The sequence below is a fragment of the Patella vulgata genome, chromosome 6 (genome assembly GCF_932274485.2).
Source record: "Patella vulgata chromosome 6, xgPatVulg1.2, whole genome shotgun sequence".
Lineage (NCBI taxonomy): Eukaryota > Metazoa > Mollusca > Gastropoda > Patellidae > Patella > Patella vulgata.
The window spans coordinates 29,202,461-29,224,365 of NC_065884.2; the positions used below are offsets into that span (position 1 = coordinate 29,202,461).

General features: G+C 35.6%; 1 protein-coding gene across 1 annotated transcript in view; it reads right to left on the bottom strand.

The window, feature by feature from the left end:
- LOC130010471 (ATPase MORC2-like) overlaps window positions 1-21,905 on the bottom strand; it is a 40,195-nt gene that overhangs the window by 376 nt on the left and 17,914 nt on the right. Inside the window, exons 9-17 of the mRNA XM_056101533.1 lie at window positions 16,747-16,992; window positions 13,754-13,799; window positions 11,790-11,875; window positions 6,714-6,854; window positions 3,098-3,117; window positions 2,229-2,363; window positions 848-872; window positions 556-659; window positions 302-407 (exon numbers count right to left, since the gene is read on the bottom strand). Of these exons, the coding sequence (XP_055957508.1) occupies window positions 302-407; window positions 556-659; window positions 848-872; window positions 2,229-2,363; window positions 3,098-3,117; window positions 6,714-6,854; window positions 11,790-11,875; window positions 13,754-13,799; window positions 16,747-16,992 (909 nt within the window). The remainder of the gene's footprint in view (window positions 1-301; window positions 408-555; window positions 660-847; window positions 873-2,228; window positions 2,364-3,097; window positions 3,118-6,713; window positions 6,855-11,789; window positions 11,876-13,753; window positions 13,800-16,746; window positions 16,993-21,905) is intronic.

Below are 21,905 nucleotides of genomic sequence, written 5' to 3' on the forward strand. Positions count from 1 at the left end.
ATCTATGCTTAGCCTAAGCAGAAATGCATATCATCAAATTTATAAACAGAATTAGGTGTCACGAAGGACAGAGACTGGCCCACTTATTTAGTTAGTTCCCTTGCTTTCTCTGAAAGTTGGAGGAAGGGGGGTGGGGGGACAATAAATATATCAATAACTACAGTCACACGATAGAACATTTTACACATATGCGAGCCAAAATTTCATGTCTTTATATAAACCTGGTCTTATTACACAAACCCACATCACCCAGGATCAAAATAAATCTAATACACTGAACCTACCAACACTTATAACTTACTTATTATGCTGCTGATCAGGATTCATAGAACAAACCCAATTTTCTACAAATTCTTTTCCTATATCCGCTGAGGAAAATGGTAAAATACGCCATTTTAAACACATATCTGTAACGAAAGACAACATTGAAATTTTATTTTAATGGTAATTTTTCCTTTGTACATGTAGACTTAACTCATTTAGTCATTATCTCATATCTTTTCAATATTACATCAGTGTCCTAAATATTAAAGTTAAAGGATATCAATAACTTACCACATTGCAGTGTTTTGTTTATCTGCATTGCACGTTTCCGTAGAAATTTGCCTTCATTTGACGGTGGATCTTTCCAGTTACTACTGATATAACCGAAATTCTCCCTGAAATATGCATGTTAATCCATTAATGTGAAATATATTGGGTGTCCATTCCTTAATTTTGCAGGCTTATGCCTCTAATAATCCGGGTGAATACAGTATTTAAGATCTGATTGGTTTTGAATATTCATCCATTATCAAAATAATATCAGTAACTTTAATCAAAAAAGCTTAGAGAAAGTACAACTCACCAAAATTTGGTAACTCCTTGTTGAACTGTTAAATGCAGAGAGAAATAAAATAAAATAGCATTAATAACATGAGTATTTATAATAATCTAAGCTTAAAAATTACTGTAATATAAGAGATAAGGTGGCTATGAAGACCTGGTTATCCCGAATGTCAGTGACTAGTTTCGTTCGTATTGAACTCTTCAGACTGATTGGACTCACGTGGCGGGCGTTTATATTTATACTATTCCAAAACCCTGGTGGGGTTTCCATGGTTACTAATTGGCGGGGTTACCGGGGTTGGCCCCTTGGCGGGGTTTGCGAATTAGTTACCGGGGTCGGTAGCTCGCTGACCGGAGTTGTACAGAGGTTTGACAAATTTGCAGGGTTCCGAATTTGTTACCGGGGTTGTACTGATCGTTTAGATTGAAGTGCTAGTGTCTATAATGTTGCTAACTAGGATGCCTTTGGTTGGTTTGTAACATTATTACTTGTCATTAAAAATTACTGAGTAAGACACATTTAGGAGAAGAGTGCAACTTCTTTTTTTTATTTTACCTAATTGCTATCTAGAGGATGGTGCAATATAAAATTTGACTATTGCTGAATAATGTATGGGCATGAGGGAGGTCTTTTTTCATTTTTTTGAACGAAAATATTCCAGAAAGCGATCACTAGTCTACAGTTTTGCTTTCATTTATTGTACATACTTAGAACATAAACCCCCCAAATCAAGGTTTTAATAGGCAGCATTTCATATCGATATATTTTGCATATATATTTGAAATATTTTGTTGTCAGTGAATGGAAAATGGTTAAAATATTGTGTAATTACAAATGGTTACAGATAAAAATCATTGTGTGACGGCGAAGACTCAAGTAGAACCTGCTATCACAGGTTTGCCAACGCCGTCACGTTCACGCTTGGTAGAGGACTGGGCAGTAGATAAAGATCGAAACATTTTGCTGTCCATTGATTTGGGGTGTTATATACTATTAGGATATGACTAGTTTCTACATGCTGTTAACCGACTTCAATCAAGGAGATTAAAATGTCTGACAATGGAGAAACCATGAGGTAATCACGTAGATTAAGTAGGCACATGCAGCATATTTATTTTTATGACTTATGTGTCAAAAGGTTGGGCGGGTGTTGTATATATATTTTTTTTTCTCATCAAAACCAATAAAAAGACTGCACATGTAACCAATTTTGAGGGCGGGCGGTGCCTGAGAAACAACTCATTTATTTGTGTTGCCTTATGGAAGGAAGATCCCAAAGGAATTATTCAGAGAGTGATTTCAAACAATATATACTACTTTGGAAATCAAACTTACAACACTTGCTTTCCAGGGACACCCAAAAACCTGTTGGGATATATAAAAACAAGAAAATTTATACCTATGCCAACATCTTTCCAGTATTGTACCATATGTTCTCCCATAGCTCGTAGTAAGTAGCGATATTCCTTGGCATCAGCAAAATCTTGTTTATTATGTGTTGGTTCTAAGATTAAGTAAGGTATATCTACCACACCTGGAAATAATATAGTATTAAGATACATGTTATTTCACATCCATATTACATAGCAATATGTCTGTTCATATTCTATGCCATGAAAGTACCACAATATCCACAAGCACTTAAAAGGCGGGGTTAAAAACTGATTGTTCATCCATAGGTAAGTCAAAGCGGTGTATAAGATAAATGCTTTTCTACTGAATAGCAATCTTTTATTTAGTTATGGGAAGATTATTCTAGGCTAATACTGTGCTGATTTACGTCAAAAAATGGAGCATAACATTCATCGATATAAAGTAAGTAGTTGCTTAATGCAAGACTAACTGGAGTAAAATTAAAGATTTTGTTCTTGGTTTTGTGAGAAATAGCTTTATTTAACCACCGAAGTAATATCATCTGAACCATTTTTTATTTCAATATGTCTGATAATCACTTGATAACAATGTTACTAAAAATAAAATGTAATAGAATACAAGGCGCTATTGATTAGAAAATTAGGAAGAAAGTATGAAATCCAGGTTGTGATAGGTTAATTCTAACAATGTTTCTATTTTCATTCGGAAGAACTTCTAGCCGTTACGATTATATTTTGAATGGTGGTTATATTTATCAATGTTGGAATAGTAATTTAGATGACACAGGATGATCACAAAGTGCTTTGACTATGCCATGTGTATAGGCCTGACTTCGGTTGGATAAAATATTGAATTGCCCCCTGCATAATTCGGAAAATAAAAAGAAGGACTTACCCACAACACCGCTACAAAATCTGTAATATAATAAATAAAATACTAAATAGATCATTTAACTTTATCATTTTAAACCTAAAAGCACATTAAGGCCATATACAAAGAAAAATGCTGTTTCTCAGATAATCCTGCATCACATAAAAAGGGCGGCATGACCTGTTTTTTATTTTCCCAAAAAACTTGCTTTCCGAGAAAATTATGTGAATGTCTACTCATAATATGCACTAACCATATTCTAAGGGGTGCTGTCCCTAGCTACGAAGTTATTATGTCATTCGAACTAGTATTTCAATATTGGGATTTACATTACGATTCTGCATTCAGTAATGCTGCAAGAGAAGGTCTAAAACTGATAATGTAAGATATATGACATAGATAATTATATATTTTTCTCCATTTCAGAGTTATTGTAATACAACTCAAAAATATCAAGGTCAGTGTGTTTTCTATGTTAGAATATTTTTTAGATGGCCATATCAGCTCTTATTTGTCTTAACCACAGAAGAAAATTCGATAATAAAAGCTATTTGAATAGCCAAAAGGGAATATTTAATCAATAAATAATTGTTATAGGCCCTATAACTGTTTTTCTTAGTTCAACATATAAATTTTTTGTGCACACTATACTTGACAAAGTGGTTCATAACAAGCCAACAGTGAGGCTGATCATGTCCCCCGCCGAAATCACAAAATAAATACATGACACATATTAAAGATACATTATGGGAGATTTTAATAGAGAGTTGACCATTCTTGCTATAACAGTTCATAGATGATGAAAGAAGAATATATTGAAAATTTCAGTCAAATTACTTTATTCTGAAAAAAGTTATCACCATTTTAATTTTTGACTAGTAGTAGAAATAGGAGTCAACTCTCTCTTCACCGTCTCCGAGAATGGCCGATCGTTTGATTGACAGGCGTTAACTCCACCTACATAATCTTGATTATCAAGTAACGTTTTCTATGGCTGTGGTACCGTTAGCCTATTCGGTTTGAGACGGGGTTGCAATTCCATTCGTATCACATTTATTTTTACTACAAATTAAAAATAAGACTTTTAATATATAGATAAGAAACGAAAGTTTGAAAGGAATGGACCAAATCAATGAGGCATAATCATAGCCGACTTCTTGTTAGCCTGTGTGTACTCTTGTACTGTAACTGGTGTAGGCCTACGTAACTCCCGAAACAGACAAAATAAATAGGAAACAGTGATCCAATGCAGCTGCAATTCAACTGGGGTGATGTTAGCTGTGATGTTTATCAATTTCCGTAATTTTTCTGTAAACGCAAGTGACAAAAGAGCATATAATACCGACATCCAAACTTTCATTTTATCCACAACAAAACATAATATCAAGGCCGTATATATCGAACTTTCAATCAAACTGGCTGACATGCGACTTCGCACAACAGCGGCCTCGCTTTGTACACTCTATCATTTAGCCTCGATCTAAAATTTCTGAGAGTATGACGTCAACGTAACGGTTAATCTCCGCTTACAACGCCATTTAAAAATTTAATCAATCAATGAAATCCTGTTTAAATCCAAGCTGAACACAAGCCATCTGTGGGTCTACAGATTTGAATTTGTGCTTGCGGTGTTAAGATCTAATTTATAATTTCTAGGACATCTGAAGCCTAAATATAGAATTGCAAAAATCAGATTTAGCTCTTGCATAATGTATGTTTAATTAATAGTACATTTTTTTTTTTAAAAGTATCAAACTATTACCAACTATACACTAAGTTTCGTCAGTCTCTATCAGATAGAATCAAAGTTATCTTGTCCCAAAGCATAGACCAATGAAATTGCTTAGCTCTGCTTAGCTTTAGCTCAAAATGTTAATCATTGAACTCAGTCAAGACATTCACTTAATGAACATCAGGCCTCGAAATGTTTAAGAAAAGCTACCTGTCCATGCGCCTCGAAGATTCGTACAATTCTATCATCGGTATCCACGCGAATTCCGCCAAGTATCATGGTACCAAACATGTGTACTAAATTGAGGTGTAGAATTCAGATTTTAAAATATCCGTAATACATTGATTATCAAAACCAAATCACACCTGTGCATGGTACCATATTTACATGTACTGCGTGCAGAGGACAAGTAACGCCCCCTGGTATTTCTATCTCACATATCCTGTCTATATTTACGCTACAAATTATATTTATATATGAAATATTTTTCCGATCTAATTATTTGATTTTGTAAATTTTCTTATAAATTATTCATAGCCTTTATTTATGGAAATTGTTTTAAACTTTTTAAATGATTAAATACACCAGGCAACGAGCCGTGTGCATTTCAATTCCAGCTACCACTTTATTTACTGTGGTGTCGTTACGACCTGGGGGGGTGTTTTAATTAAAGCGACACATAGTTTTACTTGCTACCTGTCAGATGAAAAAATCGCCTGTCGGCGACAAGTGGACAGGTGAACAGTTCAAGTCATGATACATCAAGTTTAAACATTCTACCTCAATTAAAAGCAGGTTTGTTATGTTCCAAAGTCTTGACCAATCAAATTACTTATCACTCCTTAGCCTAAGCAGAAAATTCTCATCATCGAACTTATTCAAGGTAATGACATAATGAATCTATACTCAAGAGTTTCATCACTCTCACTTAATTAAAACTAAAGTTATTGTGCCCCAAAGCATCAACCAATCAGATTGCTTATCTCTGCTAACAGTAAGAAGATAATGTTTATCATCAAACTCCATCAAAGCATTCACCTAATGAACGCTTTCACCAAGTTGGAACATTTTACGTTAATTAGAAGGAGAGTTAATATGTTCCAATGTCTCGAAGAATCAAATTGCTCATCGCTCTGCTTACCCCGAGCATAAAAATGCTCATTATCGAACTTAGTCAAGGTATTGATGTGATAAAACTATACACCAAGTGTCCTCAACTCTCACTTAATTAGAACTAAAGTTATCGCGCCCCAAAGCATCAACCTACCAAATTGCTTATCTCTGCTTACCCTCAGCAGAAAATTCTTATCTTCGAACTCCTTCAAGGCATTCATCTAATAAACACCTACGCCAAGTGTGAACATTCTACCTCAATTAGAATTAGAGTTATTGTGTTCCAAAGTCTCGACCAATCAAATTGCTTATTGCTCTGCTTACCCTGAGCAGAAAATGCTCATAATCGAAATTAGTCAAGGTAGTGATGTAATAAAACTATAAACCAAATTTCATCACTCTCACTTTATTAGAACTAAAGTTATCGTGTCCCAAACCATCAACCAATCAAATTGCTTATCTCTGCTTGCCCTAAACAGAAAATACTCATCTTCTTACTCCAGCAAAGCATTGACCTAATAAACACCAACACCAAGTTTGAACATTCTAGCTCAATTAGAAGGAGAGTTACTTTGTCCCAAAAAGTGTGACAGACAGATTTTAATGGTGCCTTGCTTTCTTCAAAAGGCATGGGACAACAAAACAGAGGATGTTTCGGTAAAGTCTTCCTATTGAATAAATAAACAAGGAAAAATAATTTGAATCCAATTGGAACAGCATCTATATGGTGAATCATGCAATAAGAGGACAAACACTGTTAAGTATTAATTTTCAAATTTAAAAAGAAATACGTACACTCCTCCTTCCATTTGTGGTCCAACTTTTTCATACATTTTGATAAGACGACTACAATTATATACAAATACACCATCTTGATTCCGATTCTCTAAATGAACTCCAAATATTAAATTTAAAGATTTAGGATCCTTCAAAGCTCTAGAAAAAAAATACAAAAAAAACAACATTACATTAAAAACAAAGCTCTATGACAGAAATATTATGTCGGGACACTTGATACTAAAAGCATGGAACAATAAGTCAAGGATTCAATGGATAAGGCCACACAAATATAACGAATAGGTCTATCGTGCATCGACCTATCGTGAAAAATATAGTGCAAAGGGGTTTTATATTTCGATATTTAAAAAGATAGGTTGCCAGGCAACAAAACATACACCCACAGTAGCTAAATCGTCCGAGCAGTCGACAAGGGTTGTCACATATTTATTCTTTTGTAGGTAATTAGGGGAATTTAATAGACAATTTCATACAGATGACATTATAATTTTCGTTGTTTGAAGGGTCACAAGGTTCTAAAAACTAAAACAAGGGCCGTAACTCTGGAAGCAATCTACAGAAATTGTTCAAATTCGACAGGCTTTTTTCATTCTAATAATTCAAACAAGAGCATTGCTAACGCTGCAATATACGTCCACATTCCAGCTTTGATTGATATGGTACTTTTTAAAATGAAGAGAATGAAAATGAAATGGCTGTAATATGATCAGAGGCAAAGAAGGCTAGGCGTCGGGTTTGTTTTGCCAAATTTACAGACAAAATACTAACAATAAAGTGGGTGTGACACTGCCCCAAGAGGTCGGGGCAAGTATCAAAATAAATTGTTGCTGTCTTTATGGTATAAGGAATAAATATGCAAAGTTCCAAGATGATCCATTCAGAATTGCAGTCTGTAGACGATAAATACAAAAACTGGGCGTGGCTCTGCCCATGGGGGTTGGATATGGAAACAATATAAACAGGTACCATTCTGTTATTGAAATGGCAACATCAATAGTTGCCGTCCTTAGGGTATAAGGAATAAGTACACCAAGTTCCAAAATAATCCTTTCAGAATTGTGGCCTTTGGGCGTTAAAGGCAAAAATTGGGCGTTGCTCTGCCCCTGGACGTTGCTCTGCCCCTGGGCGTTGGGGCATTCACCAAAATCAATAGTTGATGCCCTTAGGCTATAAGGAATACATATGCCAAATACCAAGTTGATCCATCCAGAATTCGGGCCTGTAAACGATAAACATAAAAATTGGGCGTGACTCTGCCCCTGGGGGTGTGACATGCAGTTGTCGTCCTTAGGCTATAAGGAAAACATATCCCAAGTTCAAAGACAATCCATTAGGAATCGTGGCCTGTATGCAACTCACAGAGACACAAAGAAAAAAATGGGTGTGGCTCTGCCCCTGGGGGTTGGGCAATCACCAAAAAAATAGAGGTCAGCCTTGGGGTATAACGTATAAGTATAAAAAAGTTTTCAAGATGATCGATTAAGCATTGCAGGCTGTAAGTGACATACAGACACACAAAAAGAAAATGGGTGTGGCTCTGTCCCTGGGGGCTGGGCATTCACCACAAACAATAGGGATGTTCCTTAGGATAGAAGGAGTAAGCATGCAAAGTTTCAAGGTGATACGTTACGAAATGCGGTCTGTAGATAACAAACAATGAATACAAGAAATGGGCGTGGCTCTGCCACTGGGGGTCGGGCATGCACCAAGAACAATAGGGATCATCCTTAGGGTATAAGGAATTCATATGAAATTTTTTCAAGACGATCGATTAAGAATTGTGGCCTGTAGGCGACACACAGACACACAGAGAGAAAATGGGCGTGGCTCTGGCCCTGGGGGTTCGGCATGCGCCCCAAACGATAGGGGTGTTCCTTAGGGTATAAAGAAAAAGTATGCAAAGTTTCAATATGATGCGTTAAGAAATGCGGCCTGTAGACGACAAACAAACAAATACAAGAAATGGGCGTGGCTCTGCCCCTGGGGATCGGGAATGCACAAAAAACAATAGGGATCATCCTTAGGGTATAAGGAACAAGTATGTAAAGATTCAAGGTGATGACTTAAAAATTGTGGCCTGTAGGCGACACACAGCCACACAAAAAGAAAACGGGCGTGGCTCTGTCCCTGGGGGTTGGGCATGCACCCCAAACGATAGGGATGTTCCTTAGGGTACAAAGAATAAGTATGCAAAGTTTCAATATGATACGTTAAGAAATGGGGCCTGTAGATGACAAACAAAGAAATACAAAAAATGGGCGTGGCTCTGCCCCTGGGGGTCGGGCATGCACCAAAAACAATAGGGATCTTCCTTGGGGTATAAGGAATAAGTATACCAAGTTTGAAGAAAATCCAGTAAGAATTGCGCCCTGTAGGCGACACAAAGACACACGAAAAGAAAATGGGCGTGGCTCTGCCCCTGGGGGTTGGGCATGCACCCCAAACGATAGGGATGTTCCTTAGGGTACAAAGAATGTGTATGCAAAGTTTCAAGATTATTAGTTAAGAAATGTGGCCTGTAGACGACAAACAAACAAATACTAGAAATGGGCGTGGCTCTGCCCCGGGGGGTCGGGCATGCACCAAAAACAATAGGGATCTTTCTTGGGGTATAAGGAATAAGTATACCAAGTTTGAAGAAAATCCATGAAGAATTGCGCCCTGTAGGCGAACCACAGACACACACACACACACACACACACACACACACACACACATACATACATACACACACACACACACACAGACAGGGGCGACGGCATAATACGTTCACATTATGAATGTGGACGTATAAAAATGCATATAACTTTCATACAGATCGGATGATAACTTTTGTTGTTCGAAAGTTGACAAAGTAAATCAAGGGCCATAACTCTAGACGTAATTGACTGAAATTGCTGACATTCAATAGGCTTGTTCGTCTTCATTTCACTAATTTAGGTGATAACTGAAACTCAATAGGCTTGTTCATTTTACTAATTTAAATGATACATATCATACAGATCGGATAATAACTTTTGTCGTTAGAGCATTTACAAGGTACAACAAAGTGAAACAAGGGCCATAGCTCACGGCGTAATTAACGGAAATTGCTGAAATTCAATAGGCTTCTTCATTTCACTAATTTAAATGATGCATATTAATTTCAAACAGATCAGATGATAACTGTTGTCATGAGAGTGTTCAAAACATTCAACAAAGTAAAACAAGGGCCATAACTCTAGATGTAATTACCGCAAATTGCTGAAATTCAATAGGCTTCTTTGTTTCACTAATTTAAATGATGATATAAATTTCATACAGATCGGTTGATAACTTTTGTCGTTAGAGCGTTTCGCAAGGTGCAACACAGTGAAACAAGGGCCATAACTCCAGAAGAAATTAACGGAAATTCCTGAAATTCAATAGGCTTCTTCATTTCACTAATCTAAATGATGCATATCAATTTCAAACAGATCGGATGATAACTGTTGTCATTAGAGCATTCACAAGATTCAACAAAGTGAAACAAGGGCCATAACTCTAGATGTAATTAACGGAAATTGCTGAAATTCAATAGGCTTCTTTGTTTTACTAATTTAAATGATGCATATAAATTTCATACAGATCGGTTGATAACTTTTGTCGTTAGAGCTTTCATAAGGTGCAAAAAAGTGAAACAAGGGCCATAACTCCAGAAGAAATTAACGGAAATTGCTGAAATTCAATAGGCTTCTTCATTTCACTAATTTACATGATGCATATCAATTTCATACAGATCGGTTGATAACTTTTGTCATTAGAGCGTTCACAAGATTCAACAAAGTGAAACAAGGGCCATAACTCTAGATATAATTAACGGATATTGCTGAAATTCAATAGGCTTCTTTGTTTTACTAATTTAAATGATGCATATAAATTTCATACAGATCGGTTGACAACTTTTGTCGTTAGAGCGTTCACAAGGTGCAACAACGTGAAACAAGGGCCATAACTCCAGAAGAAATTAACGGAAGTTATTGAAATTAAATAAGCTTCTTCATCTCACTAATGCAAACAACATTTATCAATTTCAAAACAATCGGTTGATAAATGTAGTCTGTAGAGTGTTCACAAGAAATTGTGGACGATGGACGGACGGACGGGGGGCGACAGCAATATACGACCACAAATCATGTGACTAAAGAAAAATGCTGCTGCATGAAATTATCTAGGTAGAATATGCATTTGTGATTAAATAAAGTATTAACTATTATAAAGAACAGAACAAACTTTACATTTAATAAAATTTCTTGTTAAATTGGCAGTAAAATGATGCAGTTAATTTGTATGCATTCCTCGCTATTTACCACCGGCTTTGACTTGGTTATCCAGCTCAATTAAACAATGTAAATTTTGTCAGGAAGATTAAATTTCTGGAGGTCTGCAGGATTATTTACCCAATACTACCTCATTATTGTGAAGGAATTTTTCAATGGCAATTCTATATCTGATTATGATGCTTTTTAAAATACCATTATAATTATAACATTCGGCAACAAGTGCTACTAAATCTTTGCTTGATTCTCTGAATATGTTGTCCAAATTTTAGATTTAAATATGTCTGGGAATGGATACATTTTTACTGAAATTCTTACTTTAACAGTTTCAACACTATTACAGTAAATTTTATTCTTACCAGAAATTTCCCATAATTTCATTTTTTTAAAAAAAAGTGCCGCCCGCTTACTCCAATTTCTTAACATTAAATTTCCTGAGAACCTACTAATTTTGCTTGTGAGGCCTCAGGATAATACGAGAATGCCTATGTTTATGAAAACACTTGATTGTCAGGTTGCAGCATTCTGAAATGTTTTTTGCAATTGAGTAAAACAGAAGAGAGTCCTGCAACTACTGTAAACATATGTGGTGTAATGTAATCAAGTATTGTGATTGGTCAACCGAGTATTATGTTGCTCTTTCATTGAAAATTCTGATGTTGTCCTCTTATTTGACAAAATTCCATTCCTGATTAATGAATCAAGTACCCCCTGCCTATGTATATTGTCATATATCATATGAAGTTAAATGAGTACTCGAGATCAAATTACATACTTTGTTTTTCTATCAGCTAACTGTCTTCTTATTTGGGCTTCTCTACGAGATTCAGCAGCCAGATTTTGAGCTTTACGTAGTTCTGCCTGTATAAATAGAATAAAAATAGGTTGCCAGGCAACGAAACATATGTCCACAGCAGCTAAATCGTCCGGGCAGTCAACAAGAGTTGTCGCATACGACCACATTTAAATGTGGGCATATAAAAAGTATTTTTATTTCTAAAACTAATTCAATAAATGTACCAGTGGCTGCCAGGCAGGATACGCCCACATTTTGCAAGAGATGGATAGAGAACAAAAAAAAAAACCCAAGCTAAACAAAAAGCGATTTTTTGTACAAAAAGGGGCCATAATTCAGGAAGTTACAATCCGATATGCGCAAATATCGACAGGAACCAAGATCTTTGGGTTATAATCTTACATTTCAAGTTTCATCAAAATCAGAAGAAAATTGTCACCTACATGTACGCCAAGTGTGAACATTCTACCTCAATTAGAATGAGAGTTATTGTGTTCCAAAGTCTCGACCAATCAAATTGCTTATCGCTCTGCTTACCCTGAGCAAAAAATGATCATAATTGAACTTAGTCAAGGTATTGGTGTAATAAAACTATACACCAAATTTCATCACTCATACTTTATTAGAACTAAAGTTATCGTGTCCCAAATCATCAACCAATCAAATTGCTTATCTCTGCTTGCCCTTAACAGAAAATGCTCATCTTTGAACTCCATCAAGGTATTGGCCTAATAAACACCTACACGAAGTTTGAACGTTCTAGCTCAATTAGAAGGAGAATTATTGTGTCCCAAAAAGTGTGACAGCCCACAGCTAAATCGTCCGGAAAGTCAACAAGGGTTGTCGCATAATTTTTCTTTTGTCAGAAATAGAAACATTTACAACCCACTAAAATATGATTATGAGTAACAACCAATTTGGCTTCTAGTTCTGCCCTATTCCAAATATTAAATTTAAAGATTTAGGCTCTTTCAAAGCTATTTGAGTACGAGGGGCGGCCATTTTGTCTGTCAGTTTTGGTCCTATTTTTACAAAATTCGAACTCAACCATCCTTAGGGTGTAACGGTGACATATTCAAAGTTTTTTTTAAATCGGATAAAAATTATGACCTCTTTAGGGTCCACAAGCTAAAAACGCGATTTTTCGTACAATCAGGGGCCATAATTCAGGAAGTTACAGTCCGATATGTGCGAATATCGAAAGGAACAGAGATCTTTGTGTTAAAAACTTATATTTCAAGTTTCATCAAAATCAGAAGAAAATTGTGACCTCTAGAGAGTCCACAACCTTGATATATAATTTTTTTACGAATTTATGTACGAGGGGCGGCCATTTTGTCTGTCAGTTTTGGTCCGATTTTTACGAAATTCGAACTCAACCATCCTTAGGGCGTAACGGTGATAAATTCAAATGTTTTTTTAAATTGCATAAGGTATTGATTACTAAAACATATCACAAATACTTTATTTTATTTTCTAAAATTACTGGTGGGGCAAACAGGGGGCAGACCAGATTTATGAGGGGGGGGGGCAATTCGCAACCCCCCCCACACCCTTGGCGCTGCCACTGCCTGTGCTCTCTATTCCAAGTACTCCAACTTTCTAAGGGGGGTTGGATGGCCGTATGGTTAGCACGTGTGCGCTGTATCGACATAACATCTGTCATTGAGTCAACTGGCAAGGTTTCGATTCCCTGGTTGTACGTGACAAGGAGTAGGGTCGCCTGTCCAACCTTGTGGGTTTTCTCTGGGTTCTCCAGTTTCCTCCCACTGCTAAAGACCCCTACGCGCAAGCGAATTATTGAAATAAAATTGAACCATGTGTTAGTCACAAAATAACCTAGTTTGTGTTGAGTGGACCTTAAACTCCATTTCTCTGTATCTCTCCTACTTTCTAAACCATGTTCAATCAGTTAAACTATTAAGGTAAACTATATTACTTACTCTTTGATCTCTTGCTAATGATGAACCTAATCTATTCTCTAGATCCCTAAAATAAAAAGAAGTTATGAGACAGAGGAAAAAATAGGTTGCCAGGCAACTAACCACTCACACAGCTTAGTCATTTGCACCGGCCATAAAGGTTGTATTGTAAATCTTTATGAAAATAAAAGGCAAATTTGTTTATACTGTACAATATCTTTGCCACGTTTAAAAGATTATATGATATAATCATTTTCACTCATTTTATTATATTTATATAATATGTATGTGTTTGCCATTATAACTATGTATATACACCCATTTTGCATTAATAACATATATAATATATACATATCATTAAGGGAGAGGGGTTTTACATACATGTAGGCTAAGCCTGTTCCCCAATCCCATTCAGACAACCTGAATAAAAATATTGTTTAAAAAAACAAATACATGTAGTCATGTTTTGAATATCGGTTTCACCATCGGTAATCGGCCTATCGGTATCAGTTGACATTCTGCCATTTTGCTGATATTGGAGTCGACGGCCGGCCGGGTGCGATGGCAATATAAGACCACATTTCAATGTGAGCGTATAAAAACGGGAGAATGTAGCATGATTAGGCTACTATTGACAGGAAGCTATCACCACATGAACTTTTCAGACGTCTATAGGCTTATATCGTAATCAACATTTACTACCTCATAATCTCAACCATAGTTTAGTAGTTATTTATAAAACAAATCAAATTCAGTTCTCAATAGTTGGTATGTATATTTCACACACACTGTGTTTGTGTTTTGATTTCAATGTTTAAATATTACACAATTAACAATACTTTCATACTAACAATGACATGTATCTACATCAATTATCTGTAAGACTTTTGATAGAATTTTTCCTCTTATAATGTGCACTAAAATATGAGTGACAGATGGGTATATGATAAAGAGTTAGAGAACCAAAACATAACTGGTTCTATGTGTCAACAACATGTTACCAGATTATACGTGATTGGAAATTTACCTATTGCATCATTTGGTTTAAGGGACCAATCATATCAGTAATTGCACAGGTTCAGGGTCATGGATAGTGGAAAGATGTAGCAATTTCTATCAGCAGACTTGCCCCAGTGAGTCTGGCTGGCTAGTGTTTGAGAATGACTTTAGTACTGTAATCTATACTATGCTTGTATCCGGCTATGATATATAAAATGTAAAGATAGGTTGCCAGGCAACGAAACATACGCCCACAGCAGCTAAATCGTCCGGGCAGCCAACAAGTGTTGTCGCATATTTTTACTTTTTTTGGTAATGAAACATTTATAATACACTATAACTTTTTCAAAGTGATCAAGGGCCATAACTTTGGCAGTAATTAATCGGAAATCTTTGAAAATCAATAGGATTCTTCGTCTCATGACCTCAAACATTGTGTACAAATTTAAAGTCAATTAGATATCAACTTCAGCCTCTAGAGCATCCACAAGATTTTTTGAAGTGATCAAGGGCCATAACTCTGGCAGTAATTATCGAAAATCACTGAAAATGAATAGACTTCCCCGTCTCATGACCTTAAACACTGTGTATAAATTTAAAGTCAATCGGATATTAACTTTAGCCTCTAGAGCATCCACAAGATTCTTCAAAGTGATCAAGGGCCATAACTTTGGCAGTAATTAATCGGAAATCTTTGAAAATCAATAGGATTCTTCGTCTCATGACCTTAAGCACTGTGTATAAATTAAAAGTCAATCGGATATTCACTTTGGCCTCCAGAGCGTCCACAAGATTTTTTGAAGTGATCAAGGGCCATAACTCTGGCAGTAATTATCAAAAATTGCTGAAAATGAATAGACTTATTCGTCTCATGACCTTAAACACTGTGTATAAATTTAAAGTCAATCGGATATTAAGTTTAGCCTCTAGAGCGTTCACAAGATTTTTTGAAGTGATCAAGGGCCATAACTCTGGCAGTAATTATCAGAAATCGCTGAAAATCAATAGGCTTCTTCGCCTCATGACCTTACTTAAACACTGTGTATAAATTTAAAGTCAATCGGATATTAACTTTAGCCTCTAGAGCGTCCACAAGCAATTGTGGACGCCGGACGGGGGCGATGACAATATACGACCACATTTCAATGTGGGAGTATAAAAATGAACTGTTGCATTGTTATATCTACTGAGAAGACAAACGTCTTAAGAAAACAGTAAGAAGTAAATACACAAAGTGAAGGGGAAACAAAGACAACTAGAGACAAATTCTAGACGATCACAAGGCTACTAAAATATGTTGTCAGAAAAGATGCATGGATCATACGTAGGATGTGGCAACCAAATTTGACTGCCCGCTTTCCACGTCTGATAGAAAGGCCTATGGTACTACATATCTTGTAATTACTATTACAAGGCTCTACAATGCGACTGAAACACTCGCATTTGCGAGTGAATTTTGACAATGGCGACCAGATATTTATAAATGCTAGGTTTCTGGCGAGTGAACATATATCTTGAAGTCCCCAATTAACACTATAGCTATCTGAACTTTTTTCCGTAAAGATAACGTAATCGGCATTGATCCCAGTCAACTGTCACTCTTGTTTCTTTCCTGGTTTGAAATTGGGTGAATCTCATTGTCCTCTGCGAGGAAATTCGCATCTTTTATTATTTTATAGGACGACAAGTTGAAGAGTTATGTATGTTCACAATATAGTTTAGCTTTATCATACGACAAATTATTCTAATCTTCAGACTTGGCAACTGAAGATTTTGTTTGGCTAGTGGTTTTGAAAATATACTTCTGTTTGCACAAGTAAGTTCAAAATGCTGTGTAGAGTCTTGAATATACAAAGAAACAACATGACTTAGGGCCAGAAAACTTGCACATTTGTACAAATCAAAGTCAATTAAAGCATTAAAACTTGTCATTTGCAATTAATTGTGACAGGTTCCTTATATCCAGGCCTGTTTAAGACAATAGCTAAAATCTAACTTTTAGTAAATTTACTCACTTAGCTTTACTTTCTGCCTCTCTAGCTTTATTTTCAGCTGCTAAGGCATCATCTACAGCTTTCTTTGCCACATTTTCTGACCGGGTTTTAAAACGATTTGAAGAATATTTATATAGCTTTGGTTTATAAAGGCATGATGACAGTCTGTTTGTCCGCACTTTCTTGCCATTAATATAGATTCTCATTCTAGGCTCCATGTATAAAATAGCAGCATATTTACGGAAATATTTTCGTTCTGGCATCAACCTAGAAAGAAATGTTTAACAAATTATGAGGAAAATTCATCTAAAACTTCCAGTAAGACAAATACATTTTTGAAAAATGCATGTATGGCACTTTAATTCCTGCTATCAATGTTGTTCAAACAGAAAACCTCTTCGTACACGAGCCTCACTATCGCCTAGCATTTTCATCATGTTTCCAGGCCATATATTTTTCATCACAATTCATAAAATAACCTGCTGACAGTTTCCCCATATTCAACTACATGTACATTCTTCTTACATACATCATTATATAAAATTCCTGCAAATGTCACTGAACTGAATGTTAAAAGATAGGTTGCCAGGCAATGAAACATACACCCACAGCAGCTAAGTCGTCTGAGAAGTCAACCAGAGTTGTTGAATATCTTTTCTATTGTCAGTAATGAAACATTTATAATACACTAAAATCTGATTAAGAGTAACAACTCATTATAATACACTAAAATCTGATTAAGAGTAGCAACTCATTAAGTAATTATCAAAAAAATCATTAGAATTTGTTTGGCTTTTAGTTCTTCCCCTTGCTAACGTTTAGCATACGAAACATTATATCATGGATTTAGCTGTTCAAGTTATCAAAATTCATTGAAAATCAATCTACTTGTTTGTCTCAAGACCTTAAACTCTGTTTATCAATCGGATGATAACTTTGGTCTCTAGAGCATCCACAAGATTTTCCAAAGTGATCAAGGGCCATAACTCTGGTAGTAATTATCGGAAATCATTGGGCTTCTTCATATCACGACCTTAAACACTGTGTATAAATTTAAAGTCAATCGGATATTAACTTTAGCCTCTGGAGCGTCCACAAGATTTTTCAAAATGATCAAGGGCCATAACTCTGACAGTAATTATCGGAAATCGCTGAAAATCAATAGGATTCTTCGTCTCATGACCTTAAACACTGTGTATAAATTTAAAGTCAATCAGATATTATCTTTAGCCTCTAGAGCATCCACAAGCAATTGTGGACGACGGACGGACTGGGGCGACGACAATATACGACCACATTTCAATGTGAGCATATAAAAAGATCAGTAGTAGAATGACAGCAGCCGATTTTTCGAGATATATTTATATCTATGTACAAGGTGTCATACATTAATTCAAACTTTAATAGCAATCATCTATCTTCACTATTTCCAATAATATAACAAACTGTGTTCAAGCACAGTTGATTGAGTGCATTGTATAAAATTATAAATACAGTAACTATACTACACTTAGATATGCTGGATGAAGAGATTTCATAAGGCTAGATTATCAATGTTTAAATTAAAATAGAAAGTGTGAAGATGTTTAGTATTAAATGTGTGTACTTATAGCAAGGTGAAGAGAGATATCTACTATGTCAAATTTTTGTTTTTTTGCCATATATAAGACTCAATTTGCTTTAACTTTTACTGTAGGTATAGTGCATTTCAAAACCTTAAATCTGTAAGATAAATACTAAATATTTTTATATATATATATATACTGTATAAAACAAAGAACTAAATGAAACATAAAGTCTTTTTAGGTCTTCTAAACTTCTATTAATAAAAACATTACAAGAACTGTTATTTTTCATTAAAAACTTTTTTTCGTATTACAGATAAATAGTACGAGAGCATCACTAACACTGCAATATACGTCCACATTCATGCTTTGATTGATATGGTACTTTTTAAAATGAAGAGAATGAAATATGAAATGGCTGTTATATGACAAGAGGCAAAGAAGGCTAGGCGTTTGTTTTGCCAAATTTACAGACAAAATAGTCGTCAAACAGTCGGCCTGTAGGCGACACAGACACACAAATAGAAAATGGGTGTGGCTCTGCCCCTGTGGGTTGGGCATGCATCCCAAACAATAGGAATGTTCCTTAGGGTACCAAAAATAAGTATGCAAAGTTTCAATATGATACGTTAAGAAATGCGGCCTGTACACGACAAAGAACTACAAGAAATGGGCGTGGCTATGCCCCTGGGGGTCGGGCATGCACCAAAAACAATATGGATCATTCTTAGGGTATAAGGAATGAGTATGTAAAGTTTCAAAATGATCACTTAAGAATTGTTGCCTGTAGGCGACATACATACAGGGGCATTCAATGTGGACATATACAAATTCTGATTAATATTTATCCATCTCTGATCCTTTTGAATATTTCATAATCTTTTATAATGATCTAGTGTACTAAAACATGTCAGCCTACTAATCTAATTCAAAAGTAATATTGTTTTGTTTATGTAAAAGGCCACATAAGATGGACAAAATTTTTTTTCGGTACGTGTAGCCAATAGTTACTATATCCACTTTACGGCAAGCTCACACCAATCTGATTAAAATTAATTCGGCTGTTTACGTTTAAGTATCCGGCACGCCAAAACGCTTTTCAATTACAACCTTAATCCGGTTGATTGGCGGGTGACGTCACAGGCACTACATATCGTGTATACATTATCAATACACAATATATCGCTATCTGTAGAATATATCACTGTATATACACATCACGGTCCAATTAACATGTGACTGGCCTAATCATAATCACCGAATTATCGTCTTGCATTGTTAAAGATTAGACATTTTGTGATTGGAGTATTTTAGAGTGAATTTAAAATGCTTTATCATGCCGTAGATCCATTTAAGCGTCCTTTGTTTAAATAGGCTACGTGACAAATGAAGATGATCCAAGCAATTAGCGCATTTACCGGTAATATGGCTAATACTTGATTTCCCAAACTATTCTCTATAAGCACAGATATACAAATGGTGCCAGTCATTTGTCGATATATTCATTATTAGCTATATTAGTATATATAATTACAATAACCATTTCTATACACAAAGAACAACTTATATCATAACTCCATTTGAAATTCACAGCGAATATGTAATTTTCCAATGATATAGTAACCATTGGCTATACGTACACCAAAGTTAGGTTTCTCGTCTTATGTGCTCTTTAATAATTTCAGAAATTTAATTCTGATTTTGAGCCTTTTGTATTTGTTATCAATATGAAAGAACGTAATTTTTAGGTTCCCACAAACAATTCATCTTAAAAGTTTAATTTTTATCTTGAAGTAATGCCAGATTCATGTCCATTATTCTGATCAACATTCATACAGTCCAGGAAATATTTAAGTTTTGATTAAGCAGTCCAATACTGTTGGAAAGTTGGAAACTTGACAGACCAGGGACTGAAATCGTGATCAATTCATAAATAAACAAGCCAATAGTGAGGTTGATGTCCCCCGCCGAAATCCCAAAATAAATAGATGACACATATTAATTAATGGTACATTTATTTTTTTTAAAAGTATCAAGCAACCAAACTGATTATCAACTACACACTAAATGTCATCACTCTCTATCAGACAGAAACAAAATTATTTTGTCCCAAGGCATCGACCAATGAAACTGCTTAGCTATGCTTAGCTTTAATTCGAAATGTTAATCACTGAACTCAAGACATTCACCCAATGAACATCTACATCAAGTTTAAATATTCTTCTTCAATTAAAAGCAGAGTTGTTATGTTCCAAAGTCTTGACCAATCAAATTGCTTATCGCTCCTTAGCCTAAGCAGAAAGTTCTCATCATCGAACTTAGTTGTGGTAATGATATAATGAATCTATACTCAGAGTTCTATCACTATCACTTAATTATAACCAAAGTTATCGTGTCCCAAAGCATCAACCAATCAGACTGCTTATCTCTGCTTACTACACACAGTAAGCAGACAATGTTTATCATCGAACTCCATCAAGGCATTCACCTAATGAACGCCTACACCAAGTTTGAACATTCTACCTCAATTAGAATGAGAGTTATTGTGCTCCAAAGTCTCAACTAATCAAATTGCTTATCGCTCTGCTTACCCAGAGCAGAAAATGCTCATTATCAAACCTAGTCAAGGTATTGATGTGATAACACTATACACCAAGTGTCCTCACTCTCACTTAATTAGAACTAAAGTTATCCGTGTCCCAAAGCATCATCCAATCAAATTGCTTTTTTCTGCTTACCCTAAGCAGAAAATTCTCATCTTTGAACTCCATCAAGGCATTCACCTAATAAACACCTACGCCAAGTGCGAACATTCTACCTCAATTAGAATGAGAGTTATTGTGCTCCAAAGTCTCGACCAATCAAATTGCTTATCGCTCTGCTTACCCAGAGCAGAAAATGCTCATTATCAAACCTAGTCAAGGTATTGATGTGATAACACTATACACCAAGTGTCCTCACTCTCACTTAATTAGAACTAAAGTTATCCGTGTCCCAAAGCATCATCCAATCAAATTGCTTTTTTCTGCTTACCCTAAGCAGAAAATTCTCATCTTTGAACTCCATCAAGGCATTCAACTAATAAACACCTACGCCAAGTGCGAACCTTCTAGCTCAATTAGAATGAGAGTTATTGTGTTCCAAAGTCTCGGCCAATCAAATTGCTCATCGCTCTGCTTACCCTGAGCAGAAAATGTTCATTATCAAACTTAGTCAAGGTATTCATGTAATAAAACTATACACCAAATTTCATTACTCTCATTTATTTAGAACTAAAGTTATCATGTCCCAAGGCTTCAACCAATCAAATTGCTTATCAGTGTGCTTACTTTGTCAAGGTATTGATGTAATGAAACTATACACTACGTTTTATCACTCTCACTTAATTAGAACTAAAGTTATTGTGTCCCAGAGCATCAACCAATCAAATTGCTTATCTCTACTTACCCTAAGCAGAAAATGCTCACCTTCAAACTCCACCAAGGCATTGACCTAATAAACACCTAGTACACCAGGTTTTAACATTCTAGACAGACGGACGGATGAACCCATTTTAATAGTCCCCTGCTTTCTACAAAAGGCGGGGGACAATAACAATGCAGGTTGCCTAGTTTC